The sequence below is a fragment of the Mesoplodon mirus genome, assembly GCF_964341445.2.
Source record: "Mesoplodon mirus genome assembly, chromosome: 3".
NCBI classification, from domain to species: Eukaryota; Metazoa; Chordata; class Mammalia; order Artiodactyla; family Ziphiidae; genus Mesoplodon; species Mesoplodon mirus.
Window position 1 is genome coordinate 168,309,773 of NC_138978.1, and position 22,205 is coordinate 168,331,977.

The 22,205-nt window shown below is 38.5% G+C and overlaps 1 protein-coding gene across 2 annotated transcripts in view; it reads right to left on the reverse strand.

Moving 5' to 3' along the window:
- Positions 1-21,824, reverse strand: part of KLHL20 (kelch like family member 20) — a 78,533-nt gene extending 56,709 nt beyond the window's left edge. The window contains exons 1-3 of one of the 2 annotated variants that reach the window (XM_082614426.1): positions 21,698-21,824; positions 20,713-20,776; positions 5,676-6,249 (exon numbers count right to left, since the gene is read on the reverse strand). In XM_082614426.1, the coding sequence (XP_082470552.1) occupies positions 5,676-6,249; positions 20,713-20,735 (597 nt within the window). In that variant the 5' untranslated portion in view covers positions 20,736-20,776; positions 21,698-21,824. The remainder of the gene's footprint in view (positions 1-5,675; positions 6,250-20,712; positions 20,777-21,697) is intronic. The other variant, XM_082614427.1, reaches the window with a different exon arrangement.
- Positions 21,825-22,205: the final 381 nt, after the last annotated feature.

The following is a 22,205-nucleotide window of genomic DNA, read 5'->3' on the forward strand; positions in this document are numbered from 1 at the left end:
AACATCGATTTATGATAAAATAAAAACTCTCCAGAAAGTGGGCATAGAGGGAACATACTTCAGTATAATAAAGGCTACATATATGAGAAACCCACAGCTAACGATACCCTCAATGGTGAAAAGCTGAAAGCATTTCCTCTAAAATCAGGAACAAAACAAGGATGCCCTCTCTCACCACTTTTTATTTTTTACTTTTTTTTTTTTTTGGCTGCGTTGGGTCTTCATTGATGCATGGGCTTTTCTCTAGCTGTGGTGAGCGGCGGCTACTCTTCATTGCGGTGCAGGGGCTTCTCACTGCGGTGGCTTCTCTTGTTGCAGAGCACGGGCTCTAGGCACATGGGCTTCAGTAGTTGTGGCACGTGGGCTCTAGAGCACAGGCTCAGTAGTTGTGGTGCAACTTAGTTGCTTAGTAGTGGGCTTAGTTGCTCTGTGGCATGTGGGATCTTCCTGGACTAGGGATCGAACTGTGTCCCCTGCAGTGGCAGGCAGATTCTTAACCACTGTGCCACCAAGTCTCTCACCACTTTTATTCAACATAGTTTTGGAAGTCCTTGCCACAGCAATCGGAGAAGAAAAAGAAATAAATGGAACCCAAATTGGAAAGAAGTGAAACTGTCATTGTTTGCAGATGACATGATACTATCCACAGAAAATCCTAAAGATGCCTCCAGAAAACTACTAGAACTCATCAAAGAATTTGGTAAAGTTGCAGGTACAAAATTAATATACAAAAATCTGTTGCATTTCTGTCCACTAATATGAAGTATCAGAAGGAGGAATTAAGGAAACAATCCCATTTATCATCACATTGAAAAGAATAAAATACCTAGTAATAAACCTACCTGAGAAGGCAAAAGACCTGTACTCTGAAAACTGTAAGATGCTGATGAAAGAAACTGAACACAACACAAACAGCTGGAAAGATATACTGTGATCTTGGATTGGAAGAATCAATATTGTTAAAATTACCACACTACCCAAGGTAATCTACAGAGTCAATGCAACCCCTATCAAATGACCAATGGCATTTTTCACAGAACTAGAACAAATAATTTAAAAATTTGTATGGGAACACAGAAGACCCTGAATAGCCAAAACAATCTGGAGAAAAAAGAACAGAGCAGGAGGAATCATGCTCCCTAACTTCAGATTCTCCTACAGAGCTACAGTAATCAAAACACTATGATACTTGCACAAAAACAGACACATATATCAATGGGACAGGACAGAAAGGCCAGATATAAACCCACGCCCTTATAGTCAATTAACCTATAACAAAGGAGGCAAGAATATACAATGGAGAAAAGACAGTCTCTTCAATAAGTGGTGCTGGGAAGACTGGACAGCTACATAAAAGAGAATTAGAACATTCTCTAACACCGTATAGAAAAATAAACTCAAAATGAATTAGGAGTTTGGGATTCAAATATACATACTACTATATATAAAATAGATAACCAACAGGGACCTACTGTCTAGCACAGGAAACTATACTCAATATCTTGTAATAATTTACAATGGAAGAGAATGTAAAAAAAGAATAATAACTGAATCATTTTACTGTGCATCTGAAACTAACACAACATTGTAAGTCAACTATATTTCAATAAAAATTTAAAAAATAACCCCCCCCACAAAAGTTCTATGAATACTACTATGAATTAAACTGGCTGCTTTTGAAAAAAAATTTTAAAAAACCCCTCAAGATGGATTAAAGACCTAAATGTAAGACCAGATACTATGAAACTCCTAGAGGAAAACACAGGCAGAACACTCTTTGACACAAATCGCAGCAATATTTTTATGGATGCGTTTCCTAAAGTAAAGGAGATAAAAGCAAAAATAAACACATGGGACCTAATTACACTTAAAAGCTTTTGCATGGCAAAGGAAATCATCAACAAAACAAAAAGATAACCTACTGAATGGGAGAAAATATTTGCAAATGATACAACCAATAAGGGATTATACACATTGAAGCATTCAGGAGTAAAGGAATATGATGTATGCAGTATACTCTCAAATTGTTGAAAGAAAAATATTTATATAATAAGGACAAAATGATAAAGAAAATGTGGCAAAATGTTAACAACTGGTGAATCTTGGTAAAGGGTACATGAAAGTTTTCTTTTTCCTACAATTTTTTATACATTTGAATTTTTTTCAAATAAAGTTTAAAAATTATTTTTCCAATCTGATAGGTTAAGAAATGTTTTGATGTATGTTTCTTTAGTTATGTGTATGGTGAGTATCCTTTCATATGTTTATTTTATACCTGAATATCTTTTTTACACATTGTTTATTCATATCCTTTGCCTATTTTTCTAATGTATTTTTTATGGTTTTTCTCATTGAATTTGTATGAGTCTTATGGGAATTAGTGTTTTTTCTGACACATATGCGCAAAATAGGTTTTCTGAGTTTGGCATTACTTAATTTAGTTTATGGTGCTTTTTTGGTTGTTACTGTTGCTATGAACAATATTTAATTTTTATGCAATCAAATTTATCAATCTTCCTATATGGCTTCTGGGTTATATCCTGCTTAGAAAGGCCGTTTTTACCCCCAGTCTACTAATGCTTTCTTCTAGTACTTTTAGAATTTAATTTTTAGGTTTAATTTATTTATCAGTTGGGAATTCCATCTGTATAAAGAGTTTATTTTTTCCCCAAATCACCAGTTTTACTAAAGACACATATTAAACAATTTTACTTTCCTCCACTGACTTGAAACATCTACTTCTGGACCCTTCTCAGTGCTACTGATCTGTTCCTTCTTTAGTTCCAAACTGTTTGTATTGTTTTAATATTTCTTAAAGCCAATGATTCTAATATTAAATTTTGGAAACTACCTGGCTGTTCCAGCATAACTGGTTATCCGTTGGTATCTGAGAAGGATTGGTTCCAGGATTGCCCTCTACCCCATTCCCCTGTGCCCCCAGGATACCAAAATTCATGGATGCTCAAGACTCATACAAAATGGCACAGTATTTGCATAATCTACACAATCCTCCCATATACAATGTTATGTAAATAGTTGCCAGCACCTGACAAATTCAAACATTATCTTTGGGAACTTTATGGAATTTTTTTTCATATTTTTGATCCCCAGTTGGTTGAATCTGTGAATGCAGAACCAGCAAATATGGAAGGCCAACTGTGTGTGTGTGTGTGTGTGTGTGTGTGTGTGTGTGTGTGTGTGTGTCCTCCTTAACCAATCCCTTCCTTTACATTTCATGACCCCCACATTGCTGGTTTTCCTCCTTTCTCTACGCTAGTTATTCCCAGCTTCCTTTGTCAGTTGCTTTTTGGCTAATCATCCGTCAATATTTGGAAAAATTTTAGGGCTTTTCTCTTCTCTCTTCCTACTAGGTGATCTCATTGGCATTGATTTTTTAAACCTTGTTTATGGTGCTTTTTGTAAAAAAGTTTTATATTTATATAAAATATAAAAAAGTTTTAAATTTATATACAATCAAAGATATCAATTTTCTTTTATGGCTTCAGGGTTATATCCTGCCTAAAAAGGGTTAAGCCATAGTTTAATTATTATGACTTCATTACTATGTTGATGACTCCTAAATTTTAATCTCACCCTAACTTCTTTTCTAAGATACAGATGCATATAAACAGTGAGCTGCTCAGTATCTCTATTTAGCTATCTCACAGGCATCTCAAACTGAATATATCTAAAATGGAACCCATGATTTTACCTCCTCAAACTGTTCCCCTCTCCACTTCATTTCTAGTACAGATTCCCAGAAATGAGATTGCTGAGTCAAAGAGTGTGAACAAACAGTGTGTAATTTTGATATACTGCCCAAGTTCCTTCCAGAGGGGTTATATCAATTTGTACTTACACTAGCAGTGTAGCTATTTCCCCATGGTCTTGTCAACAGGGTGTGTAATCAAACTTCTGGATACTTGCAATCTGATAGATTACAAATTTGTAATCTGATAGATAAAAAATAGTATTTTGGTATAGTTTTACTTCATTTTTCAGTTATTATGAACACACTTGAGCAGATTTTCATATGTTTAAGGGCAATCTGAACTTCTTGTTTACTGCCCATTTTTCTGTTAGGTCATTGGTCTAGGTTATTGACCAACAGGAGCTCTTGATGTATTAAGGATATATCATCTGTAATATGAATTGAAAATATTTTCCCCAGTTTGTCTTTGATTTTTGTCTTGATATTGTTTTGTTTTACCATGCAGAAATTTTTAATTTTTATATAGTCAAATCTAGCAATATTTTCTTCTATGCTTTCTGGGTTAGAAAGGCCTTCTTCATTTCAAGATTATAAAGGAATTGCTTCATGTCATCTGCTACTATTTTCATGGTTTCACTTTGTATTTTTTATATCTTTGATCCATTGGAAGTTATACTGTTGGACAGAAGAGTGGTATTAAAGAATAAAATGAACCATGTCTTTCCTTTGCTTAAAACCCTTTAATGGTTTTCTTTTCTTTTTTTAAATAAATTTATTTATTTATTTATTTTTGGCTGTGTTGGGTCTTCGTTGCTGTGCGTGGGCTTTCTCTAGTTGTGGTGAGCAGGGGTTACTCTTCATGTGGTGTTCAGGTTTCTCACTGCTGTGGCTTCTCTTGTTTCAGAGCGTGGGTTCTAGGCGTGAGGGCTTCAGTAGTTGTGGCTCAGGGCTCTAGAGCACAGGCTCAGTAGTTGTGGCGCACAGGCTTAGTTGCTCCACAGCATGTGGGATCTTCCCAGACCAGGGCTCAAACCCATGTCTCCTGCATTGGCAGGTGGATTCTTAACCACTGCACCACCACAGAAGCCCTTTTAATGGTTTCTATTGGTCTTAAGATTAAATTTCAAATTCTTAACATGGTCTATTAACTTCATTGTGATCTGGCTCTATTCTTTCTATAAAATCATTATGTTACATCCTCCCTTTTGCCCTCTGGATCTCACTGGGTTTCTTTCAGTTCCTTGAACTTGTTACACTTCTTCATGTTTCAGAATTTTGTATGAACTGTTCCAGAACCAAAGTTAAATCTCTCTGTAATACACTGTTAAATCATCCAGGGCTTCTTCTCTGTAGCACCCATTAACTGTAATTATTTATTTATTTAATTATGAATTCAATGGCTATCTTCCCTGCTACATTATAATTTCCACTAGAACAGACACTCTAGGCACCTTGTTCATTACTGTAGCCTCTGCTCCCAAGCACAGTGGCTGAAGTATAGTAGTTTTACAAATACTTGTTAAATGAATAAATGAAAAATAACAGGTTTAATTAAAAAATCCTTCTAATAACATCCAATTTCATTTTTCTGATTATTAGTTCAAATAATCTCTGATCTACAGTTTATTCTGCTGAACAATCATATAATCAGGAAGGAAGTGCTTTATAAAAACGACCAATACCAAGTATCCTATCAGTAATAAACTGTACTCTGGCTTATAAATTAGCCTTTTATGAATATGTCTAGGGAAATCAATCCCTGAAAACTTTAGTTTTTGCTAAAAGAACACAAAATTGTCCTATAAAATAAAAACCAGGCTTAGAATTTATAACATTTCTTTGATATTATGAGTTAGAATTAGCAGTAAATACCTAAACAGGTATGCGTTAGCAGAATAGTGAACCCATATTGTTCTCCTGACAAATACATTGTGAATGCATCAAACCACCAAGTACAACTCACCTCTTGAAAGTTATGTTGAGTGAACTTGTCTGCTATCCTTAGCAACTCACGACATGAATGTGTGTCAGCAAAAGCCCGAATGCCCAGGCAGTTAGAAGGATCTAATTGTCTCTTTAAGAATTCACAACAGGCTTCCTGTATTTCTGCCAGCTGAAGGAGGCAAGCAGCTGGCAGAAGGGTCTGAACATTGCCCTCTTCCACAGTTATCTGGGAGGTATATGCAAAGTCTATCAGTAGTTCCATAGCCCTCTCATCTATGTCTCGGATCACAACTTCCGTCTGACGGCTCTCTGCCAATTCTCCTGTAAACATAGCTCGGAAGTAGGGACTACAGGCTGACAAAATGACTCGATGGGCATATATCTTCTTAGCGCCCACAACTAGCACCACATCACACAGCTCCCGGTGCTTTCTCAGAAGGTTAATCACTTCCAAGGTTTGTCGAGGGTGCTTGTCTGAGATATAGGGCATGCGGGCAGGTTGGGGAACCCCTTCTGGCAGTTTGTTGGGGTCTCCAAGGGTGCAGCGGCTTGTTACATCCATTCCAGTCTCTCCTGGTCGAATGTTGGTACACCTACAGAGATGGGGGTGGGAGAGAGAAGAGAAGATGGCAATATTTTTAGAAGCTAATTCCTGCATTTCACATGTATATTGTATGTAGAAATTCAGGTGCTAACTTACTAGGTAAATGCCACAAACTTAAATTATTGACAAATAATTAGAACTAAGATATTTGGATTTTCATAATCATCACACTGTATCTATCAACATGGAGAAAAAAGAATCTATGCCCCTCAATTAAGATGATAACTATGCTTTTAACAAATATTTACTAGTCCTTATATTTTACAAAGCATTTTGCTATGGACTGAGGAAAATTCAAAGAAATATAAAGAGGCAATCGGGGAACCTAATTATCTAGAAGGAGAGATACATGAATAGCCAGAAAGGGGGCAACCAGGATAAAAAATGTAGTTCAGAAAGGCAAAATCTATAGTTATTTGTTTATACTGGAACATAGACCTGACTGGCATAAGCTATCAGGTTATTACAAGGGTATGTATTTTTTTGTGTGTGAAGTAGGAATATTACATTGCAGTTTTCCAGAGCTTAGGTGAAATATCCTACACACATGCTTCAGATCGTTATACTTCTGCTTCTGATTGTCTACTTATTAAGCAGTCTTCTGACTCATGTGAGTCTTAGAAACTAATCATCTATGACTGTACTGAGATAGTCTTAATACTGGCCTGCAAGAGACAGTATCAGTTTACTACCCCTAAAGCTGTAGCACTGACAAGACCTACAGTATAATAAAACACTAGCGTGTTGACAGAATCCCCTGGGAAGGAGAGGAGAATGTAAAAGGACATTTTAGGAAGAAGAAACTACACTTAGCTCTTCCCTTCTTCAGCAGTAACCTGTTTTTCCCAAGTACTTATAAATTCAATACTTCTACGCTTGGCCTCAGCCTACAGGTAACTGTATTATTCTATAGTACAAACTGTTCATTATCCCTGACATCTGGTAGAAACAGCACTGTTTATGCTTGACAATTTTAAACTGAAACATAAAACTGAGCAGTTAAAGGATAATTGTTACCACCCATGTAAACAAGCAAAAAAGCTTTTAGCCACAGTACTTAATGGTCTCTTGTTTGTAGTAGATGCTGAAATAATAAATCATGTGGTTAACAGTGGTACACTCAAGCTTTAAAAAAGAACCACCATTAAAGACAAGACCATTTAAAAATTTTCCATTATAATACTGACATTGTATGTTGAAATTAAAGAGTTTTTGTTGTGACCTTAATTATGTACACAAAGATGGTACTGTTGAACTCAGACATAAACAATTTTTTTTTTTTTTTTTTTGCAGTACGCGGGCCTCTCACTGCTGTGGCCCCTGCCGTTGCAGAGCACAGGCTCCAGACGCGCAGGCTCAGCGGCCATGGCCCACGGGCCCAGCCGCTCCGCGGCATGTGGGATGTTCCCGGACCAGGGCACGAACCTGCGTCCCCTGCATCGGCAGGCGGACCCTCAACCACTGCACCACCAGGGAAGCCCATAAACAATTTTTTATTTCACCTAAGTACAATATGGAAGCTAATTTCTACATATCTACTTTTTTTTAAAAAAAACAGTATGCAAATAAAAACACTTATGATTGTATTAGATTGTATAGATTCTGACTTTCAATAATCGGTAATTTCTCTATTCTTATCAACTGTCTGGTTTGCAAACTTGGAAGGAATTCTCTTAAATGTGGTCATTCTCAAAAGTTGTTTTCTCTGCTCTCTATACACTTTCTTGGGGAAGTGCATTTAATCTCATGGTTCCCATCACCCATATGTGAATGGCTAAAGGATTCTTAACCCCTACCTGGATAAATTCCGAATTTGGATCCATATGAATGTCCCACCAACACTCAAACTCAATATATCTTAATGATATATCTAAAACTGATTCCTTGACTCTCTACTTTTGTCCAAGTATATGTCTCTCCTCTAGTCTTCCCCAGATCAGTAAAAGGCAGTTTCATTGTTCCAGCTGCTCCGGCCAAAAATCTTTTTTTTTTAATTAATTAATTTATTTATTTATTTTTGGCTGCATTGGGTCTTCGTTGCTGAACATAGGCTTTCACTAGTTGTGTCGAGTGGGGGCTACTCTTTGTTGTGGAGCACAGGCACTAGGCACGCGGGCTTCAGTAGTTGTGGCATGCAGTCTCAGTAGTTGTGGTTTGCAGGCTTAGTTGCTCCGCAGCATGTGGGATCTTCCTGGACCAGGGCTCGAACCTGTGTCCCCTGCATTGGCAGGCAGATTCTTAACCACTGCGCCACTAGGGAAGTCCCAGGCCAAAAATCTTGGAGCCCCTTCCCTTCCACATACCCTCAAACCCAATCCATCAGCAAATTCTGTCATTCTACCTCCAAATAATACCTAGAATCCAACCATTTCTCTACCTTTCCACTAGTTCCACCCTAATTCAGGCTATCCTCACACTTCTTTACATGATAATAGCCTCATAATTGGTCTGCTTGCTTCCACCTTTGCTGATTTATATTCTCTTCTCTAAACAACCAAAATGATCCTTTAGAAAAGTCAGACTATACCATTCCTCTGTTCAAAATCCTTTAAACACTCATATCAGTAGCAAAAAACAAAGCCTATAGAGTTTACGAACTTCTATATGACTCCTCCCCTGGCTAACTCTCTGAATTCATCTCCCACTTTCCCCTTACTCATGGTTCACAGACTTCCTTGCTATTTCTGGGACACGCCAAGGCCTCTCTTGCTTCAGAGTCTTAATCCTCCTTCCTGAAAGGTTCTTCCTCAAATATCTGCAGAGCTCATTCCCTTATTTCTTTCAGATCTCTGTTCAAATGTCAACTTATCAGACCACCTTACACGAAACAGCATCTCCTACTTCTACTACCCTAATACCCTTTACTGTGCTTAATTTTTCTTCTTAAATAATTACCTCCTGATATAATGTATTGGCTTTCTCTCCCAACCAAAACATAAGCTCCATGAAAACAAGGCCTCTGTTCTCTTTTACTCAATGCTATCCTTCAACACGTGGATCCAGTGCTCATTAAATAGCTGTCAAATAAATTCAGCTTTTCTTCCTGCCAAAATAAACTATACCCTCCAAACTTTGTCTGGTTCTCTTGAAAGAATGCCCAGTTTGTAGCCAGGCAAACATAGATTCAAACCTTAGCTGCATCATTTATTAGGTATAATCTTGGGCAAATTACTTAACTTCTCTGATCCTCAAGTTCATCATTTGTAATTGTGGGGATAATTACACTTACCTCACAAGGAAAATGACAGTGTTGGGATTTGTCTGAATGTAGGTCCTCTGACTCGAAAGTCAGTGCTTTATCCTGAACTGTTTTGGTCAACTAGATGGAGCATTTGAAACGGAAATGATCCTGGCAATCTGGTTTACTTGGTTGTTGTTCTTAGAAGGGAGAAAAGGCAAGCACGCTGCCACATGGCTGGACTATGCTGCTCTTTTAGGAGAATGAGAAGGAGCAAGAACAAGGATCACCGAGACGATAAGGGGTGCCTCATTTTAAATCTTCTGAGAAGTTGTATTTATTTCTAGCAATTTAATTCTAGACACTATATTTAATTCTATACATTAAGTTATTTCTTCTGTGGTTCTGCTATTTGTTTTTGTAAATGTTTACTTTCAAAAAATCTAAGCCCACATCCTCCAACAGTCTCATCACATCCAAAGGGTTCTACTGGCAGAAATGGTTCATTTTTCCTACCCCCCCACCCCGCCCCATACATCCCTGTACATTCTTCTGGGCATCTTTGAGGGGAGGTTATAATAAGTGTCCCAGAAATAGGTTGTGTTCATACCTTGTCACATCTATATTCACAACTTCTTTGTTTGGAGTCCGATGGATTAAGTACTCTAATGATTTGAGGGGTGGGGTGGTAAACTAAAGTGGGAACTGCTCCCCAGCAAGAGGAAAGAACCCTAGGAAAGCTATTTTTTTAACCACTTTTTAAAAATTGAAGTATGGTTAATTTACAATGTTGTTAGTTTCAGGTGCAGAGCAAAGTAATTCAGTTATACATACATATATGTATACATATATATATATATATATATATGTTCTTTTTCAGATTATTTCCCATTATAGGTTATTACAAGATATTGAATATATTTCCCTCTGCTATACAGTATGTCCTTATTGTTCATCTATTTTATACTGTGTATATGTTAATCTTAAACTCCTAATTTATACCGCCCCCCCCCACTATCTGCTTTGGTTAACTGTAAGTTTGTTTTCTATGTTTGTGAGTCAATTTCTATTTTGTAAATAAGTTCATTTGCTTTCTTGTTTTTGTTTTTTGTTTTTTTTTTTTGATTAGGAAAGCTTTTAATTAAAGGCTTGGGGAAGCAAGCCTGATTGTCCAAGTGAAAATTCATCTGGAGAAACCAGAGGATCTCAAATTATTTGCTTTTCTATCCCAATAGTGAACTAATGACATTACAAATATATATATATATATATATATATATATATATATATATATATTATATAATATATACATAAAGAAATTGAACTCAAATAACATTTTTATTAACTTAATTTTCAAGACTAATTTACGTATGTTTTAAGGCTGAAGGAGCTAAGTGGAAGGATTATTCTGGACTCTATCCACAGTTAACAAACTAAGGAGACCAAATAGAGCTTTTGCCTTCTCCCACAAAAGGACTGCCAATTGCTTCATTTGCAAATATTTTCTCCCATTCTGAGGGTTGTCTTTTCATCTTGTTTATGTTTTCCTTTGCTGTGCAAAAACTTTTAAGTTTCATTAGGTCCGATTTGTTTATTTTTGTTTTTGTTTCCATTTCTCTAGGAGGTGAGTCAAAAAGGATCTTGCTGTGATTTATGTCATAGAGTGTTCTTTCTCTGCTTTCCTCTAAGAGTTTTATAGTGTCTGGCCTTACATTTAGGTCTTTAATCCATTTGGAGTTTACTTTTGTGTATGGTGTTAAGGAGTGTTCTAATTTCATTCTTTTACATTTAGCTGTCCAGTTTTCCCAGCACCAAGAGGGAGGAGATATGGGGATATATGTATATGTATAGCTGATTCACTTTGTTATAAAGCAGAAACTAACACACCATTGTAAAGCAATTATACTCCAATAAAGATGTTAAAAAAAGGGGGGGGAAGGACTGCCAACTCTAGGAAAGAATCAGTCTTTCTAAAACCAAAAGGGTATAAAATCTGCCAATCAGTTTAGCAGATTTTGTATTCATTAAGTGCTTATGAAAAACATAACTTCAAGATAAAGTCTATTAATGGCATATTTTACCATCAACTCTCTCAAACCTTAACAAAATCTTATTTCGTTCTACCAGCCATGTACTTCAGGGGAAGCTGACCATGTCCCCAGCTTTAAGGATGAATGCCAAATTCTCTTGCAATTTTAGGTCAGGATGAAGCTGATAGTGAAGAGGCTACACTGGAGACGCAGAGAGAACTTGGGTCCAAGAAGGTACTATTAGGCCGTGCATCGACCAGCCCTGGAGCTCATACTACCTATGGCCTTCTCGTTATGTAAATAAAAGATGTCCATATCGATTAAGCCAGTTTGAGTCAAGAAACTTTGTTACTTTCAGCCCCAAACTTTCTGATACCAAAAACACAGTAGTTAAAATGTGAAACAGGGCTTCCCTGGTGGCACAGTGGTTGATAGTCTGCCTGCCGATGCAGGGGACCTGGGTTCGTGCCCCGGTCCGGGAAGATCCCACATGCCGCGGAGCGGCTAGGCCCGTGAGCCATGGCCGCTGAGCCTGCGCGTCCGGAGCCTGTGCTCTGCAACGGGAGAGGCCACAACAGTGAGAGGCCCGCGTACCACCAAAAAAAAAAAAAAAAAGTGAAACAGTAAAATTAGCCACATGTTCTAAATTTACTAACCAACTTTAATACAGAAAATTGCCCTTGCTTTGACTGGCCAACTACTCCTGTATATAGAGGTTCTTGCTCCATTATTATCAGATTTTCTGAATATGGTACTGATAGATTTAGAAGTATGGTTTGAATTTGTGCCTTTTCTTTCAAATGAAGTAAAAATGTTGTTAGAAGACTAGATACTCTTTCTTCATGGCTGATTGCCCAATTCCTGTTAGGCTGTTACATTAAGTTTTAAAATACTGTTTCTCTAACACCAGCTATGCAGGGGTGCTTGGTAAAAGCACAGATTCTTAAAGGAGGTTAGAGAATCAATATTCTGGAGGTGTAGTTCCAGAGTCTGCATTTAGAAAGCAGGTTATTTTAACACAAATTAAAGTTTGACTAATAACTGGCTAATAAATTTGACTAATAAATAAAATTTCTTTATTAGCGGAAACTGTTGGTTTTTACAAAGAGACTATGTTGACCTAAGTTGAAAGGAAATAACAACATGGAGAAAGTAATGATTCAAAATGTAGCTATAAAGGAAAGAAAAAAAGTAAGAGCGAAGTCTTGTCAAACATACAAAATGAAATAAAACAAGAAGGATTCAGATTTACCAAAATGTCAATAAATCTAAAAAATCAGACATTATGTATGAAATCATTTTAAGAAACTGTAGAGACTTCCCTGGTGGTCCAGTGGTAAAGAATCTGCCTTCCAATGCAGAGGACCCGGGTTCCATCCCTGGTCGGGGAAAAAAGATTCCACATGCCGCGGCGCAACTAAGCCTGCGTGCCACAACTACTGAGCTCTCACGCCTCAACAAGAGAGCCCGGGGGCTGCAACCTACAGAGCCCACATGCCCTGGAGCACGCACACCACAAGTAGAGAGAAAACCTGCATGCCACAACTAGAGAGAAGCCAGCGTGCCACAATGAAGACCCAACATAGCCAAAAAACAAAAACAAAAAAAACCCTAATTACTACATTTGAATTTCTACATATAATTGGATGGAAAAAGCTGCTATTAAAATTTTTTCAATTATTCTTTCACATTCTGTGGGAAAGGGCAATGTTTATTTCAGAGACAGATGGTGCTTTTAAGAAACATCTATTTGGGCCTTTTAATTATAAAATGCAAGGTGAGGGCCCCTTGGGATGATAAAGACCATTAGATGTACTTCGTCTGCAGTATTTTTTGGTTTGTTTTGAAATTTAAATTGAATTTGAATATCATTAGGAGGGCTTGGAATCTTAGTTCACCACAGACCCCACCACTCTCTCTTATGTGAAACTATGCCATGCACTTATATGAACTACCTATAAGATATATGAGGATTTTGTTTTTTAACCTCTGTTCTAGAGGTAGCAAGATTGTAACAAAGAGAACTAAACTACTCAGTATAATAAAGTAACAGTAATTTCAAAGGGAGAAAGTTTTAGGGGGAGAAAGAGAATTAGAAAAGAAAAGAAACAGAGACTGATTAAAACTGGTGGCAGGTTGTGATTTAAGGAGAGAAACAGCCAGTGAGAAAATAATGAATGGCCAAACCTTTATGGCCTCCTTCATTATCCCTAAACTTTCAGTAAAAACCTGAGGTATTCAATGGCAGTGGTCAATGAAGGTGAAGAGAGAGACAGTGAGTATGCAGTATTTCTAGAAAGAAGCTTGGCTGTGGAAAGAGACATAAACTACTATGTCTGTTTAAAGAGAGTAATAACTGGAAAATGATTATATATTGATGCAAAGAACAAGAAGGAGGGAGTTTTAAAATATATGTAAAGAGGGAGAGAATAAATGATGGAGCAAAATTCTTGAAAAGTGGGAGTATTTAGAAACAAAATACAGAAGAATGGATCTTAGACAAAAGGAAGAGGGCTCACCATAAGAGGTCAGAGTAAGGGAGTGGGAGGAAACATAGTGTGGAAACAGATACATTTATTTTTGGGTAAGGAGGTGTCAGGAGCTTGAGGAAGTTCACACCTGATGGCCTCTTTTTTCTGTGAAGCTGGGAGTTGGGGGAGCAGGTCACTTGCTGCCACTGAAAGGAGTGTTAAGAGGATTATGAGAAGAATGGGTAAGGATGTGAAATAGCTACTGTGGGGAATGAGTAAGCATTGATTAGGGACTCATAGAAATACTGTTGGATGACACTGTTGGCCCAAATGATATTAAAGACTCTGAATACAGTAGCATGAATTCCCTGTGGCTGGTTTTATCCAGCAGTAATCAACAGCCCAAATTACAGAATATAAATGCCTGCCTTAATCTAGAATGGGTAAATGCCACGGACAAACTCGGGAGTTCAGTGAGTGGTGGCTAGAAAATGGTTAAAGTGGTTGCAGGAGTAAACTGTGTAAAAACACAAGAGACAAAAGTGTGTTGATTATGATTAGGTCAAAGAACAGCTGGAATGGGCATTCAAGAGGTTATGGTCAGAAAACAAGTTATTAGGACTTAAAACGATTTCAGAGAGAGATTTTCTGAGTGATAGTAGGAATGAATTTTTGAAGTGAGTGAAGGTAAAAGTCCCAAGAATTTAGGAGGTCAAGGAAATGCAGGCTAGATAAATGGATGGGTCATTCCCATGAATACTGATATCTCAAATGATAGAAGAATCAAGTCATGTGCATGTAGGAAACATAAACCAAAGAACAAATACAATATCTTAAATATTCTTCATGTTTACTAAAGGAATGCTACAACTTTAGTACCTCCCTAAGTACATTTAATAACAGCATTTCCACATACCCAAAATATTTGAGTCAACTTAAATTTCATAGCTATCATGGCACTCGTTCCTCATATCTACTTCAAAAGTAATAGTCTTAATTGAGGAAAGAGTCATGTTCTATAAGTGGCTATGATAATTTGAAATCAAGCACAATAAAAAGTTTAGAAAAACATAGCCTTCTAAAGCATTTATAATCAAGTTTTATCTCTTAGTCCAAAGACCTGCAGAATCTTTCCTTAGCTTGGAATTGTGCTCCTTATCTACCAAATGAGCATCTCTCCCTTTATGCTTCAAACATTTGTTTTAATTTGGAAATTAACAGCCTGCTCTTAAAAGATTCAGCTGAGTTGACCCTCACTTAAAGTCCTAAGCACACACAAATAGGGAGAGCTAGAGATATGAGCATACAAATCCTTAAAACAGAAATAACATCTCAAGGTGCCAGTGAGGCTTATTAGAAGAGCATCCACTAGGCAGTACATTCCCTACCACACCAGAAAGCCAGGCAGTTAATTCCTTAATCTGAAAGTAGGTCATGAATGCTTCAGCCTTAAGGCATCACTGTTTATTGGATGAAATGAGGGTCAGCATTGGGTGCCTTGGCCCAGCAATCAAGGTAAGATGGAGAAAGGGCAATTGGCCATGCAAACAAGCTGGTCTCCCTTTATGTCAAGAAAGCAAGTCTTCCTAGGATACCTCTCAGCAACTTCCACTGACATTTCATTGGCAGCACTGTGTTACATAGCCAACCCCAAATGCAAAGAATATTAAACATATCAAGTATAATATTTTTTTCTTGTGTCTATATAGTAGAAGGAGGAAAGAAAGGAGAGGTGTTGAGTAAGCCAACTTGGCATGGCACACCAAGAAAGAGCCAAATCAAGCAGGTGTATCTTATATTACTATTTTTTAAAATTAATTAATTTATTTTTTGGCTGAGTTGGGTCTTCGTTGCTGCGCACGGGCTTTCTCTAGTTGCGGCGAGCAGGAGCTACTCTTCGTTGCGGTGTGTGGGCTTCCCATTGCGGTGGCTTCTCTTGTTGCAGAGCACGGGCTCTAGGCACACGGGCTTCAGTAGTTGCAGCATGCAGGCTCAGTAGTCGTGGCACACAGGCTTAGCTGCTCCACGGCATGTGAGATCTTCCCAGACCAGGGATCGAACCCGTGTCCCCTGCATTGGCACGTGGATCCTGAACCACTGCGCCACTAGGGAAGTCCCCTTATACTACTATTTTAAAGCATACATTTTAGACTAACTAGAATAAACTGGAAATTCTAAAGACAAGAGATCTGAATGGGATTTGTTTTTTGATGTTGAACTCAAGGAGCTCATCTGTGATCTTCACCGTGAGTGAACGTTATCAATAAAATCTCTAGATACAATTAAATAAAACAATACCCAAAGAACCTAAAGCTTCTTACCCATTTATGAATCTTCAGTGGGTTTTCATCTTAGGCCCCACCTTAAACACCACTGGTACTCCCTAGGATTTTGCTTTTGGCATCTTCCTTTTCTGTTCTACCCTCAGTCACACCTACAACAACTTCAAGAATCTTCTGCATACTGATGACTCACAATTTTTTTTTCTCTCCAGCCCAAACCGTTCTTCTGCCCCAGATCCATATTCCAATTACGTGCTGGCTATCTCTACCTGGCTGTTTCCTAGACATAATAATCTTAAAGAATACAAAAGAGAATCTATTCTTGGCTTAGTAAAACCTGTTCCTCTTCCTGTTTTTTTTTTTTTTTTTTTTTTTTTTTTTTGCGGTACGCGGGCCTCTCACTGCTGTGGCCTCTCCCATTGCGGAGCACAGGCTCTGGACGCGCAGGCTCAGCGGCCATGGCTCACGGGCCCAGCTGCTCTGCGGCATGTGGGATCTTCCTGGACCAGGGCACGAACCCGTGTCCCCTGCATCAGCAGGCGGACCCTCAACCACTGCGCCACCAGGGAAGCCCCTCTTCCTGTATTTTTGATCTCATTATGGCAGCACCTAGTTTCCCAAGCTAAGATATTTGGAGTCATTTATATCGTTACCTTTTCCTCACTCTATATTCACCAAATCCTTTTGATTTTACTATTAAACAAACTCTTAATTCCATCCTCTTCTCTCAATCCCCACTGCCATAGATCTACTTCAGGGCCTCATCAGCTTTCATCTAAACTACTACAGTTCCTTTAAATTAGTATTTTTTGGCATTATTTTTTCCCTCTTTCTGGTCTACATCCTATCTTCTTAAATATCAGCCCCAAAACCAAATCTGATTTGTATAACAACATCCATTGGCTCTTAAATACCTAAAGGGTAAAGTTGAACTCTTTCCCATGGTTATAGCCTCATTTTCCATGATTTTTCCCCCTTGTTTCCCCTTCTTCCTCCCTCATATACTCTACACTCCAGATATACTTACCATTCCATACATGTTATACACTTCCAGGTCTTGGTGTCTTTTTGTGTTTTCGTTTTTGTTTTTGGCACAGCTGTTCCTTCTGTTTATGGTGTCTTTATTATCTCCCTTCTTTAATTCTTATCCTTTAAAGTACATTCTTTAAAGCAAATTCTTATCCTTTCTAAAAGATCCAGCTCAAATATCACCACCTCTGTGAAGGTGAGCTTTCCTCATCTCCACAGAGCACAGGTTTACATCTCTATTAAAATGCTGTTCATGGGACGTCCCTGGTGGCGCAGTGGTTAAGAATCCACCTGCCAATGCAGGGGACACAGTTTCGATCTCCTGGTCTGGGAAGATCCCACATGCTGCGGAGCAACTAAGCCTGTGTGCCACACTAGTGAGCCTGTGCTCTAGAGCCCGTGCACCACAACTACTGAGCCCGTGCACCACAACTACTGAAGCCCACTCGCCTGGAGCCTGTGCTCCGCAATAAGAGAAGCCACCGCAATAAGAAGCCCGCACACCACAATGAAGAGTAGCCCCCGCTTGCCGCAACTAGAGAAAGCCCATGTGCAGCAACAAAGACCCAACACAGCCAAAAAAAAAAAAAAAAAAGTCCTGTTCATGTTGTATCATGGTACCTGTTTACATGTCTTTCCATCACTTCATCTGTATATGTACAGTAAACAGGCATAGAACAAGTACTGTATAAATGTTTGGTGAGTGAATAAATCAATTCCTAATAAAATCAGGCTCGGTTTCCTATTTGTATATTTAAGAAAAGATGGAAGATTACATTGCAAAATGTTTTAGTATCTCTAAATTAAATCAATGATTAAAAAATAGTTTCTTGGGAGACGGGCACACTGTTGGTGAGACTTCAGACTGGTATAATCTCTAAGGAGAGGAATATGTTAATATTAACCAAAATCTTAAAATGCACATACTCTTTGGGCAATTTTACATCTAAGAATTTATCCTATACTTACACAACTGGGCAAAAACCACATACAAGGATATTCACTGCAGAACTTGTAACAGCAAACCGTTTGAAATAAATGTCTCTCAAAGGGACTGGTTAAGTATGGTACCTACAGATAATAAAATACTATGTAACTATTAAAAAGAATAAGGTGGGTCTATGTATTTGTCATATCTACAAGATAATGCGTGAAATGAAAAAAGAAAGATACAGAAGACTGTACATGATGTATGAACATTAGTGTTTTTTAAAAAGGGGAGATATTCTAGATATGCTTGTATATGTATTACAATACTGAAAAATGCGTAAGAAACTGCTTTCAAGTGGTTCCTCTGGAGAAGAAAATTGGGAGCTAGGGTCAGCATTGGGAGACTTACTTTTCATTGAATATCTTATCTTTTAAATTTTGTAGCATTTACCCGTAATAGGTAGTTAAATAAATGAATGCAATGAAAATGCCAATTTTTTTTACTAAGTTCTTTACTAATAAAATGCCAATCAGTTTCATAAAACTTTATGATTAAACATTGGAATACCCTAACAGCAATTTTCAATCTTTTCTTGTTCATAGTTTTTTCCCCCCTCATGGGAAAAGTCTGTAGATACTGTTCAGCTGTTCAGTCATTCAAACAATTATTCAGTGATCATTAGGTGCCAGGGATACAAAGATACAGAAGACATATGACACTCAAAGAGCTCACACTCTAGGGCTTCCCTGGTGGCGCAGTGGTTGAGAGTCCGCCTGCCGATGCAGGGGACACGGGTTCGTGCCCCGGTCCGGGAAGATCCCACATGCCACGGAGCGGCTGGGCCCGTGAGCCATGGCCGTTGAGCCTGCGCGTCCAGAGCCTGTGCTCCGCAACGGGAGAGGCCACAACAGCGCGAGGCCCAAAGAGCTCACACTCTAGTAGTGAGAACAAACATGTGTTCAAATAATCTCAATATAAACAGTTATTTCTCATTTAAAGCTTCTCCAATAGCTGGTAAGTATAAACCCAACATTACTTTCCAGAGACTGCTTCCTGGGTTGCAGCAGCAAGAATGACAGCCCAATAAGGAAAGGGTAGGGAAGTGTGACCATGACTTAACATAGGTAGCAGGTAAAAGTAAAACCAGAGAGCAGTGGTAGGCCAGGCTCTGGCCAAGTGATGGTGATGAAAAAAGAACTGTAACTTAACAATTAATGGCATCAGGATTCTCCAATATGTTTAAACAACTGGCAATATTATATAAAAAAAGCAAGAAAAAAATAGGGTAGGTATGAGTGATTAAACAAATATTTTATACAGAAATTACTGATAAACCAAAAACATTCTCATGCTGTGCCTTCTCTTTTTAAAAAATAATAAGCTCATATTAAACAATTACATAAGATATGACATTTATGGCAGCTGAGGATGAGAAGCAATCAGTGGTTCTTTCAATCATGTTAGAAGTTGAAGTGATGAAGCATTTAATATGTGTTGTTAATTTCTTCATGTACTTTCAGTCAAATATTATTCCTACTTTAGAGTCAGACACAAATAAGATAATGGTATTTGTTATATCCATAACATCTTTTCATCTGGCGATATCAAAGCACTTGCAAGCATTCATTAATTCCGAATATTCTGGTCAGATACATTACAGAAGTAAACTGGGGCACAAAGAAGGTGAACAGGTCAAGGGCAATCAAAAAAATCAATAACTGATTTGGAAAAAACATTTATATTCTGGTTCTTGCTCCTGGTTCTAAGTCATACCCCCATCACAAAATGCTTCTTCTCTTAAAAGGGTCTACCAGAGCTATTTATCTTTGATGTTAAACAAAAATGATTAAATACAGTTCAATAAATGTAAAATGAGTTTTACAAATGAAGAAATAAAAGTGGGCTGATTTTCAATAAGGATTTGAGTCCTATTTGTTGGAACAGATTGAGAAAAAGCATTACTAAAATTCTAGGGTTAGGAGAATTGTCTATGTTTTCCCACACACTGTTCTATTTTTCTATGGACTAAGTTATGTCCAATAACTTTTTTAGTCCTCAATCAAACTTCCCTGCAATGCAGCTATTTTAATTAACAGAACAAATGTATTAATGAACATCAATGAAATAATCAAAACCATAATTAGACATTCAGTACAGTGTATTATAAGCAATCATTAGTCTTATATGGCAACAGAACCCTCTACATTCTATGGTGAAGACTATAATAAACCCATACAGTATCACAGTACACTTAGTGATTACCACAAAAAATTACCATGCAAAAAGGAAAACTGAAGTGTTAACTACATAAAACTCACAGCACTCTTTAGAAATTTAGGTTTTATATCTTACTCTATTTAAAAAGCTATTAATTCCTGATACTACTTTTGATTTATTTTAGAACAAGAATCATTAGTTACAAGCAGAATTTGGTAAGATTTGAAAACGTTTAAAATTTTTTTAAATGAAGCCCTGGATTATTATGTGAATTGCATTTAGTGAAACCGAAGGTTTTCTTCCTAAATGCCTACCTGCGCATTGGCTTTCCTTCCATGCAACATGAAAAGTACCCTTCACCACACTCTAAAGCCGAACCTAAGACAATAGAAAAGCAGTACTTAAAAACTATTTCTGATCTTTCCGATAACAATCTCTATACAATAATTTCGTTCAGTGATAAAGAACTTTATATCCTATTATACGACAGGCCTTTTGCAGATGCACAATCATAACCCTTACCTAGTACGTTTAAGATGACCATCTTTATTCTGAATGCTAAAAAGATTCTATGTGAATGTGAGGGTAAGTGCGCTAAATAGTCCCGACTGCTAGGTTAGTTTTGTCTCTCTTCAAAAAGTGCTTTGGAGACATTTAACTTTGAGCTATCAAGTATATCTACAGAGTATTCACCAGATACCCATAGCAGTACTAACATGATAGATCAGATAGGGAACACGCTGGTTTAACAACGGATCTGAAAGCTGTTTAGTTGTCCCGAAGGGACAGGAGCAGGAGCAGTCACTTGCCTTTAAAAACAAACAACTCCACTTTCGATAGCCCGGGCAGATAGAACAGGGTAGAGAAACTATGGCTCCAGACTAACATTCTCTTTACAAGCCCTTCCCTCAATTCCCGAAACAATGTCCACCACCCACTTGGCAAGATTTCGCTAGGTCCCGAGGGTTAAGTGGGACTCACGATATCCACTTCCTTCCCCGCAAATTCCAACCCCTGTCTAGGGAAGTTGTCCAGGGTGCGGAATCCCACGCCCTCAGGCAGAACGGCCCAGCGCCTCCCCTGGCTCCGGGGTAGGGCTGTCAGCCAGCTCGAGCGCAGTCTGGTGCCCCGCAAGGCCCAGCCCCAGTACCCCAACAGTCCCTTCCTGTTGCCGACTGACAGGCGGCGGGAGACGCACGGCCCCTACCCAATGGGCAGCTCGGCAACTTGGGACCACAGATTTGCAAAGCGAGTCCTGGGTGCTGTCCACTGTCCCCTGCTCTAAGGCTGCTAACCTACCGGCTCCGACACTTTCTTCTCTGCAGTAGGCTCCTCTACCTCCTCCGCCCGTCGCCTCCTCTCTGGCCTCTTCTCTGCCTCGGGTAGCGCAAGGAGGATGCCGCTCCTAGAGCTTATTTCCTCCACACCCCCCGCCCCACTTCAGCAGCAGGAAGTAGTCCTGTTTCTAAATCGTTCCCTCTGGAACCCACGTACTCTGCCAAGAGGTTCCGGCGCGGATAAGGAAGTAGATGCGCCCTTTGTTGGGGGCTTAGGTCCCTTCAAAGACTGCCAGTCCTCGTTACCAGTTCCTTGTATCCCGACGGTGACCACTGTGCTAGTTCACCGCTGAACTGGCAGTATTTAAATACTGAAGACTTCTTTCTTCTCCCCATCAGAAGCCAATAGAAAGATGGGAGGAGTCACAGAAAGCCAGGAATTTTGATTTATTTGTAGCTGGCGCGTTTCCTGTTGACACAATCCTTTCCCTTATTGTGGATTGAATGATTGACACATGCGTACATGCAGT